The 10,940-nt window shown below is 36.6% G+C and overlaps 1 protein-coding gene across 4 annotated transcripts in view; it reads right to left on the bottom strand.

Annotated features, from left to right (window-relative positions):
- The window catches only part of SLC12A6 (solute carrier family 12 member 6), a 125,404-nt gene that overhangs the window by 4,152 nt on the left and 110,312 nt on the right, over nucleotides 1-10,940 (bottom strand). For all 4 annotated transcript variants that reach the window (XM_056810216.1, XM_001370249.5, XM_001370307.5 and 1 more), the window contains 10 exons: nucleotides 10,279-10,377; nucleotides 9,307-9,426; nucleotides 8,010-8,114; nucleotides 7,461-7,629; nucleotides 5,464-5,659; nucleotides 4,453-4,622; nucleotides 3,598-3,729; nucleotides 2,661-2,768; nucleotides 2,191-2,375; nucleotides 149-282 (listed from right to left, as the gene is read on the bottom strand). In XM_056810216.1, the coding sequence (XP_056666194.1) occupies nucleotides 149-282; nucleotides 2,191-2,375; nucleotides 2,661-2,768; nucleotides 3,598-3,729; nucleotides 4,453-4,622; nucleotides 5,464-5,659; nucleotides 7,461-7,629; nucleotides 8,010-8,114; nucleotides 9,307-9,426; nucleotides 10,279-10,377 (1,418 nt within the window). The remainder of the gene's footprint in view (nucleotides 1-148; nucleotides 283-2,190; nucleotides 2,376-2,660; nucleotides 2,769-3,597; nucleotides 3,730-4,452; nucleotides 4,623-5,463; nucleotides 5,660-7,460; nucleotides 7,630-8,009; nucleotides 8,115-9,306; nucleotides 9,427-10,278; nucleotides 10,378-10,940) is intronic.

Genomic DNA, 10,940 nt, shown 5'->3' with positions numbered 1-10,940 from the left:
AGTATATCTGGCTTCATTTCTGTGGATTTCACTTTCAGCTACCTTTTGCAGAGACAAAAATTTGGAGCACATTAAATTATTTTTTATAGTTACATAGCCATTGTATCTATATGTCCAAGGGAAAGAACATAGCACTTGGTAAGGATACAATTCTCATCACCTTCAGGGTTTCGAGGTGGCCCTGGCATGTTCAACAATACCAACTTTGCTTCATGGGACTTGTTGACAATCACCTCATTCAGTTTTACTGCAGTGTGCATCCTCCTCACATTAGACTGATCCCTGGAGGGAGGGAAAAAAGCACAAAAAGGTAGTCTAGGGGAGAGAAATTAGCTTAAAGCTTAAATAGTCAATTTGTATGGCCTTAGTATGGAGAATGGTAATGGGGTAAATGGGGTCAAAACTAATTTTGAGTTGATATTATACCACCACTTTGCACTTCTCTTGCTGTTTTTCTCCCAAGCACCTCAGATATATACCATATTTAATTTTCTCTAGATTTTTGGGCAAAATATTGTTTTGCTTTCAAGTGATCAAGGCCAGCTTGACTGGAAGAGGTTGGAAATAGGTAAGAGGGGGAAAAAGAAGAAAGATTTCAATTTAGTTTCTTCTCCCAGCATTCTCCCAGTCAAGTAATCAATCTCCTTTACCTACTTTTAGAGTCATGTGATACATAATTGGGAACTAAAACCCCAAATTTAGATCATTAACAGCAAGAATGATCTGTCTATATCCCCTAAAAATAAAGGAAGGTTAAAGCAAAGATAGTCTTTTTATATCCCTACGTTTGTATCTTTTTATATCACCATTAATTCCAAGCTGGGAAACAGAATCTAAAGTTTAAAGTCAACTGCCAAATTATTCAAGCACTTGTTACTCAGTTCATGGATTATCTAGATGCCTTTGGCTAAATTTGTAGGCAATTCAGTTTTCCAGTCAATATATAATGACATTAACTTATGTCAATGCCCTAAATTCTTTCACCACCACTTGCTAATTTTTCATCAGCAGTTTGTTGCCAGTGACAGCTTTGTAGGGAGCATGGTAGATGCCTATATGCTCTCAATCATTTTTCTTTGGTTTCTACCTTGATTTACACACCATTGCAAGTCTCTCAGACATTATCTCAGAAACTAGCTAAGGTACAATGGAAAAAGAGCAGTGGAAAGGAATCAAAGAATCTGGATATAGATTCCATCTCTGACATCTGCAAATTGTATGTCACATTAGCAAAGTAGGCAGCCCTCTAACATCCCTTCTTGGTCTAAAGTAATGATCCCATAATACATTTCCCATCCTTTAAGTCTTTATTTAAATGTTTAAATGTTAAATCTGTCTCATGACAGATGAGAGCTAGTAGATGGCCAGATCCCATGTAGGGAGAGGACTATCCAGTGATCCAATATACCCATTCAAAGTAATAGATGTCAGACTTAAAAAGGTTGATAAATTCCAGGCTATTTTTTTTTAATTGCTCGATAGCATCTTAACCTGAAAGTAAAATTCCAAATAAAACTTAAAAGCTTTGGTGAAAGATTTCTGGTGTTTGCACTAAGTATTAAGGGATAAATAGTTGGCATAATCGGTCAATTCCAATTGTGTTAGTTACTGTCAATTGTCACGAATTGGGAATATTGTTCAGTTGTTTCAGTAGTGTCCATTTGTAGTTCAGTTGGCAAAGATACTGGAGTAATTAGCCATTTTCTTCTCCAACTCATTTTATAGATGAGGAAACTGAAACAAACAGGGCCCAGAGTCACACAGCCAGTGTTTATGGCTGAATTTAAATTCATATCTTCCTAACTCTAGCACTCTGTCTAGTAGGCCATCTAGCTTTTCATGAATTGTTAATAGTAATAAATTAAAAATATAGGAAAAGAGTATATTTTCAACTGGATCATGATATTAAATATGAATATCTGTGGTCCTATTCCAGGGGTCTAGTGGCAGGATTCAATTTTAGTAGATGTTCAACTCTTTTTTATTACTTTTGGTTTGGGTTGGGATTCTATAGGACAGATTCTAGAAAACAATTCTAAGCCTTGAAAAGTTGTACGCAATCTGTAAAGTGAGCCGGGAATCTGCAAAATGAGCTGGGAGCTAAACTAAGGGCCTAGATGTTTGAATTATATCATATGAAAGGATAGACATTTTGTTCTCTTATTAGCTTAATCTCACTGAGAAGCTTACGGTCTCATGTTGAGCAGGTCCTGGAATCCCTCTAACGTCTTGGGTTTATGTCCCCGGGATGCCATGTACTTGTCCTTTGTCCAAGTCATGTGTACTTTTTCCTGATAGGTTTCTGTTTCTTCGTCTTCATCAGAGCCAATGCTGGTAAGGCGTAGCATTGAATTCCGATCTTTCACCAACTGTGCCTGGGGGATGTTCAACATGAATATAATTCCATGTTCAATTTTTTCCCACATCTTAAATCTGCACCAATTCCAGAGATCAAGAAAAGATCTCTCCTTCACTTAATGGCTATCCCAAACACAAAAAATACAGTTGAATAGTTTGAATAGATGACTCCATAGTGGACAGTGAGAGAGATTGTTAATTCATGAATTTGCCACCTTTGAGAATAAAATAAAATGCCACATCTGCTCACTGGCTAAATTTTCATGCAGTTAAATAAAAAGGAATTGATGCAAAGTTCTTACCTCTCGGTCTCGCTCTGTTTTGGAGAGCCGCATGTGCCGTAGCATCTGAGATCTTTGCTCCATCATCAGAGTGCGCTCATAGGTATAAGCTGATATGTCACTGTCATGCTGCCAGGGAAATACCATGCCGAGGAAGAAGTGAATTCAAAAGAGAAAAAAGAAGACCAATTCATTTCTGTGTTTCAAATCACTAGATGAAGGCAAAAAACTTAACTGTGTGGTCAACTAAATTCCCATGAACTAACTGTGGTCAATTGAATTCCCATTCTGATTTTAAAGGGCCAGTTAATAGCAGAAGAGAGAGTAAGTTACACAAAGGTAGCTACATAGTTAATTTAATGTTCAACATAAGTATAAAGTCCATTCGTAGTCTGGACCTGATATGTCTTTACCCCAATCACTGAAGGTATCTCTTTGACACAAGCATAGGGTGCCTGGTTAGTGTTCTTTTAATTACCTGAATAAAACAAGATGTGTTCATTTAAAACAGGCATCTATAAATTATGATAAAATTTAATCCATCAGGCAAAAAACTGGCAAAAATAGTCACCAAAAAAGAGAGGAAAAGGATATTCTGCTTAGGACATTAAATGAAGCTATCGGGGGCAGCTGGGTAGCTCAGTGGATTAAGAGCCAGTCCTAGAGATGGGAGGTCCTAGGTTCAAATCTGGCCTCAGCCACTTCCTAGCTGTGTGACCCTGGGCAAGTCACTTGACCCCCATTGCCTAGCCCTTACCACTCTTCTGCCTTGGAGCCAATACACAGTATTGACTCCAAGACGGAAGGGTTTTAAAATAAAAAAAAAATGAAGCTATCAACACTCCTGTATCAGTGTGAACACATCCATGAAACAGAGATACTACCAAAACTAAAAGTTCAGAGGTTGGGGATAAATGGAGACAATTTTGATGCTTTTCTTCAGACTCTAGTAACTCACCATCTCTACCACTTCTACTTCTGCCTCAATTCGGAGGTGATAGAGGAAGGTAGCCAGATCCTTCTTCATCTGGATGCTATTGTCTTCTAATTGAGCTACTGTAAAGATACGGATGGCACACTTACGCCATACCTGGAAAAATACACACACACAATTAATCATGAGAAATGAAAACAGTAACTTCTGCACAGCAATAGGGTAGACCATAGAAATAGCTCTACCATGATACTCTTTCTTGACATCCTACTTCTAGCATCATGGTATTAAGATTGTTCAAACAAATTAACTAGGCCCTTACAAACAAAATTATTTTAATTTTTTAAGAAAAATTCTGGCAAAAATGAGATAGATTGTCTCTAAATACTACAGGAAAAATGGCAGTTTTGTACAACTTAAGGTAATGGCTATTTAAATCATCACATAAAATCTAGTTTTTGAAAATTTTCAATTTACCTAATCTTACCAAAAAGATAAGCAACACTGATACTTGCATATTCTAGTACTCAAGGTCCTGCTTTATATAAATAATTTAAGTTTTCCTAGGATGGATGTTTTGGTAACTTTTTCTTTTAAGGATTCTGATAAAAAGAACTTTTCCAGCCTCTTTTTACTAGTCATTTTTATTTCCCTAAGAGACAGGGAGATATGAAATATAAAAATATCCCTATTTTCAGAAAGGAAAAAATGAACTGAAGGGTTTACTCTTTTAATCAGGGGTAATGTCTGCCCATTTTGACTTTAATTCTCAAAAGCTCCACTCAAGCCAAAGAAGAAGGATGTAGCTAAAGAGATTGTACAAATGGTAGGCAGGAAAACAAAAGCAAATAGAGTTGCCTAAAGGTTGCCTGGGTGTACCTTATGCTGTTTAAGTAGGAATGGTAAGAGCATGAGCATCCCCCCATCATGTACAATCCACCACACATCAATGTTGCCCTCAGCAAATGGTTCCACATTACTGGGAAAGAAGGAAACATTTTTGGCTACCAGTAGGGCAAGATGGGCAGCTGTTGTTACTCGAACTGTACCTGGAGAAGGAACAGAAAAAAGGATCAGAACTGATAAGCCAAACAATCTTTGTATTTTTTGTCTCTCAAGTGATCACTGTTAAGGAAAGGATGATGACTTCATTTTTATATTTTATATTCATAAAACAAGGACTAAAAAAAAACTAACATGTAACCACCACGTGCTATCTTAATGAGATGATGAAATGCTCTGAAAAATCTGTTTTTGGCTAGCCATAACCAAGTCTCATGTAGAGATGTTACTGTATTTTTGGGGAGCTGGGAATCAATAAGGAAATGTGAGGGGCTGCTGGTGGTGAAACAAAATACCACTGAACAAAAATCATTAGGATAGGAATTCACAACTGAAAACCCGGAAATATAAGAATCATATATTAGAAGAATATTCTTAGTGGAACATTTTGTAAATTCTTCTGGGGAAAAGCATTTCACATGCAAAATAATAAGATCAAGGGGAGGAGAGAGGTGGTGATATTGAGTCAGCCTACAATGCAAGGCATGGAGTCAGAAAGACTTATGTTTCCCTAGTTTAAATCTGGCCTCAGATGCTATTAGCTATGTGACCCTGGACAAGTCACTTAACCCTCTATGGCTTAGTCTCCTCAAATGTAAAATGAATTGGAGACCGAAATGGCAAACCATTCTATTATCTTTACCAAGAAAATACTAGATGGGTTAATGAAGAATCAGACATGACTGAAAAAACTGACTGGACAACAAAAGTGTTATGTCTGAGTTTCAGCAATATAATAGTCTCCATTTCAGAAGATGAAGAGGGAGGATAGGGTATAATTGCAACTTTTGCTTAATTGCTTGGGAAAAGATGAGGGATGCTCTTTACCAATGAAAGTCTTCCAGGCACGGGCATCTTCACTCTGGCGCCAGCCATTGGGCCAACCCATCACCACAGTGTTGTGTTTCATGCCCCCAAGGCCACATGACTGGATGAGATGGGAGATGCCCTCCCTCAGTTTGGCTGCTACCACCAGCTGGCAGAAACCCTTCACTTTCTCTGCCTCCATCAGGTGTTTGATGGTCTGAAAGAAACACAGGCATGTTCCTGATCTGCTTGAAACCCTGGGACACTTGGATTTACTCCCATCTAAAATGCTGCCTTGTCCACCCTATGGTAAGACTTTGCTTTGTACTGCCAGTTTCTAAACAAGACATTTCTTTGACAAGACCTTGATATAAGCCTATTTTACCTACCTTACTCAAATGATTCTTATCATTCTTTGACCCTCCCCATCTCCAAATATTTAGCAGTTCTATGTATATCTCTATATCCAAAATTGGTTGTATTTCAATTTTTGTATTTCTCTGTCCTTCTTCCCTTCACTAACCACCAACTATTTGGAGACATAGTATCTTCTGTACAATCTATGTTGGCTGAGTTGGGTGAATTACCTAGTGGGAATGTTCTTTTTTCTTCTCATACCCAAGTATAACTTAGTTCAGATTATAGTATAATCCCACCCCACTCTTTCTCTTAGAGTCCTCTTTCTTTCATTTTCCTACATTCAAATAATGGCACTTCCTTATAACATATGTTGAAATGTTTTTGGCACAGTTTTAAATTTTAAGCTCCTTTCTCTCTTGGGTTCTTACAATACCTGGGAACACTGGTACAAAAAGTAGATATGATCTACTCAAAGTCACAGAGCAAGTCAATAGTATAGCAAGATTAGAAATTGGGTAGTTTTGATTACTTAACCAGAGGGTTCTTCATGAGGGCTTTTTTTTTTAAAAGAGAAAATAAAAACATTTATTTTTTGATATTTTTTAACTACCTTTTAGGTTTAGTTTCTTAGCACTTCTAAAAATGCTACACTTATTTCATCCAAATGAAACTATTAAAAATGATCATAGTGGGCAGCTGGGTGACTCAGTGGATTGAGATTCAAGGCTAAAGGCAGAAGGTCCTGGATTCAATCAAATCTGGTCTCAGATACTTCCTAGCTATGTGACCCTAGGCACGTCATTTGATTCCCATTGCCTAGCTCTTACCAATCTTCTGCCTAGGAACCAATATACAGTATTGATTGTAAGACAGAAGGTATGGGATTATAAAAAAATGATCATAACAAAATCTTTTACATTTAACTTCGAAAAAAGTTCTTATATAATACACTTATAGAATCCAAGAAATTACAGTTTACAATGACACTTTTAAAGGGCTAGTAATATCTTTCTCAAGCAGAACTATAATTCTGGATAGACATTTGGTGATCATCTTCAGCCTCTAGGATCCCACAGTATTTCTGCAGATCATCTAAAATGCAATCTGATGATTATTACTGAAATGCATGTAGAACTTTCTCAATACCTATCACTTAGGAGGATGGCGCTTATTTATTTGCTTGCTAGTGAGAAACAATTTTAGGGGACATGTTTATCACATTAGTACTACTAGGAAGAGACAGCAGAAGAAGTCCATTTATATCACTAGTTACTAGTAAGAAAGTTGAACAACTGCACTGAATTCTTCATTTCAAGATTGAGGATATTTTGAAGGAACAGATTTCATATACATGTTTCCCCTCAAAACACAAAAATCAGTAATGAGGAATTTCCTGGGAAACCTATCTCTGTGATTATAATATGCTCATCTTTTTACAATGGCATAACTTAGATACCTGCCAACATTTTAAATGCAAGAGAAGACTTTTGTTACCTGCCTCATCTCAATCATATGGTCAAACCTAGTAGAATCGTAATTAAGAGTCAGAGCAGTTTTGTGAGAAGATAACCTCCTAAATGCCTTAGAATTAATGCTTAAACCTGAGAGCCAGCTTTGCAATAAATGTAAATTCAGTTAGACCATATCCCCTTGCTTACCTGCTCAGCAGCTAATGCCTCACCATAGTTCTCCAGGAAGTTTCCCACAAGAACAGAGCCAACAATGGTGAGACCTTTGCCAGCTTTGAGCTGTGAGGCAAAAGTTAGGAGGCGAGGATGCTTAACATGTAAGTCCTCATCTAGTTTCAGCATCACTAGCAACTGAGGCCTATGCAAAAGGGAGAAAGGAAAAATAAATAACAGAAAAAAACCCCTGTGAAATATAATATAAATGAGAGAGCCAGGCCTGGAGTCAGGAGGTTCAATCTGGGTTCAAATCTGGCCTCAGACACTTACCGTGTGACCTGGGCAAGTCACTTAACTCCAATGCCTAGCCCTTACTCCTCTTCTGCCTTGGAACTGACAATTAGTATTGATTCAAATATAGATGGTAAGATTTTTTGTTTTTGTCTTTAAGATTATGTAAATGAAAGGGAATAGATTTAGAATTGTTCATGGCAAACCTATTATCCTAATTTCCTGCATGCTATCTTTCTTACTGAATACTTATCATGTGCCATAACTCTCTATCCATGCATCCCACTTTACCTCCAATTCTTTGTGTGTGGAGGTCCTTCCTCTAGCCGGAGTAAGGCAAATCGAGCTGCACTCAGAGACAGTCCCCGAATCCCATCACCCCACTCTTTCTCAGCCCTGTGTTAAAATAAAAAGGAAAGGAGATTGGTATAAACTAAGTAAAATTCAATTTCCAAATTAAACATTCAGCTAAGAATGAACATAGTGTACTCTGCCACCATACTACCTTTATTATGAATTAATAATATCATTCTTTACTAGTAATCAATATGCATTGTGAAAAAGGACAGTATATAAAATGGCCAAAGGGGTCATTCACTCATTTCTTTCATATAATAATAGCTGCTTATCAACCACAAAATAAAACGGGTTGAGATGATGAAATTAAAATAAATCATGCATTTGAGTTGATAGTGCAGGGAAAATGTAATTGAACAGGGTTAGGGTATTTACCAACATCTGACAGCACTCATGGTAGCAAAAAAACTGGCAATAAACTGGGTGATCACTGACTATGAAAGATGAACATATGGTGGCATATTAATTTAATGGACTACTACTGTACTATAAGTAAAAGAGAATATAAGAAATTTAGAAAAACATCATAACACTTTTGTAAATTAAGGAAGACTAAAGAGAGTAAAACCAAGAGAACAATGTGTTCAGTGACCACAATAATGCAAATGAATACAATATTAAAATACTACCAGGAAAGGAAAAGGAAAGAGAAAAAAGCATAGCAGAGAAGCAAGGGGCTATAGGTGTGGAATACTGCATACACTGTCAGATTTCACCTTATTCGTTGAGTTCTCAAATGGGAAGAGGACAGGCATATTAATATTAGGAAGCAATTCTGCTGTTTAAAATTTTTTTTTTCCTTGGGGAAAAAGTATCAGCTGAAATTCTAGATGATTTTGGAGTTACGGACATGCTTTCTTTCATTTCAGGCATAACCTAGAATATTACAGAATGTAAATGAAATCCACTTATATGTCTGCCTTTTTTTAAACTTTTGATACATCATCAATCAGAAACATTCTTTCGGTTGTTTTCCACAGCTAATTCACACTGATCTACCCATTCACTTTTGTTACTTCTCCTTGTGATCCAAAAGCATCTACAAGATTCCTGTCAGAATTAAGAAATATACTTTGTGGTCAGTGAACAAGGTAAACTAAACCTAAAAAGCCTAACTTCACTAAAAGTCTGCTTTAATTGACTGTGTTAAATATTTATATACCCAAAGTTTTAACATTTATAGTGTTCAAGTCCAAAGTCACAAACTGTCATTTCTGTGGAAGTGACTCACCCTTGGTACTCAATGTACTTGTAGATCATACCAGCTATCACCATGGCCACAATGGCATAATACCAGGATGAAATGAACATTAGGGCCACACAAATGCTCATGCCCATGAAGGAGAGTGCCCTACAAAATAAAAAATATACATATGTTTAGCAGTTCAAAAACAGGTAATGTTCAAAAACATGGTAATGAGGACAGATCTCAATGCTGTAAAGTCTACATGATCACTGAAATCTTTATTGACAAAACAGAGATAAGATTTGTAAAATCAGCAGAATTTTAAATCAACGGTAAGTGGAGGTAGTGTTCACATTACGAATTCCTATGCTGAAACAACACTCATATCCCCTTTCCCCAAAAGGATTTGTTCCGATGATTCCTAGATGCTCTGTGAACATGCCAACGTGGGGGAGGGGGTTCCCACTAATTTTCTTAGTATACAGTTAGGAAAATTGTGATAAATAGTACTTTTTTTCATAAAAATAAACCAATTATTATTGATTACAGAATATCACAACATTCAAGAATTTAGCTTGGAAAGGTAAAAGAGAGAGAATGGTAATTTGAAGGACAATGAAATAAACTGGGGAGGCCTAGGCTTACTTAAATGAAGAGAGCTTTAAAAGAGAAGAGTAACTGATAAGGCTCAAGAAAAAGATTATATACAATGTGGCAAAAAATAGATGGTAAGAGTCTAAGGAGAAGACAGAAATGGAGGAGCCATTCTATAATAGAGCCTTTCTATGACCTTTGGGAAAGGAGAGAAAATGGTTAGAAAGACGATACCCACAAAGTTTGCTAGAATTTTTGTTTGATGATGCTGAAACTGATGGCAATGAATTCTTAGGGCTATCAGGGAAGGGACTTTAGGTAACTGAATATCTGAAAATAGCTTGTGTAATAGTATTAAGTTTTCAGTTATAAAACTTGACCAGTTGTTCTCTCCAAATTTTAAGTCAAGGAAAGCAAACTTGCCAGTGGTAGTAGCGGAATCTGGGTCTCCAATTGGGTGTTCGAAGCAGAGTCTGCAAGGCACATGCCAGGTTCACAAAGAGGTAACACATCAAGAAAAACCTGGAGGAAATGAGAAGAATATTTATTAGCATGGTTAAAATGGTTTTACCCAAGTATGCTAAAAGTAATGTAACTCTCTTAATGCATTTCAGTGTGTTTTTACAGATTAATAATAACATAACTAAGAGCTGTGGGAAAAGATGTTTAATTTAATTAATTAAATTACTGCTTCATTTTTATTGCAAGGCTTAGGCAAATACTGAGTATGAGATTCACTATTATTCTTATGAACAGAACTCAAGCAACATCTTTCATGTCCTACTCTCCCATTCTCAAAACACTGTATTTTGTTAGGATTTATGTTGAGTCAAAGTATATCTTAAATGAAAATTTTTATCCTAGAGAGCATAATAATTAAAATAACCAAGTAATACCATGAAATAAGAACATATTCTATAGTCTGTTGGTTGGTGATTAACTGAAATAGACCTGAGGACCATGATGTATATACATAGACAGAAAATCCTTCCGTCTAGGAGCAGACACTTTAATCTTTTATACAAGAAATAAGTTAGGGCCTCGTCTAGCCAACTCTGAGGCAGGGCATAATTTAGTTCATCTGC

This window comes from Monodelphis domestica, chromosome 1, assembly GCF_027887165.1.
Source record: "Monodelphis domestica isolate mMonDom1 chromosome 1, mMonDom1.pri, whole genome shotgun sequence".
Lineage (NCBI taxonomy): Eukaryota > Metazoa > Chordata > Mammalia > Didelphimorphia > Didelphidae > Monodelphis > Monodelphis domestica.
Note: the sequence above shows the minus strand (reverse complement) of the source record. Positions and strands in the feature narration are given on the sequence as shown.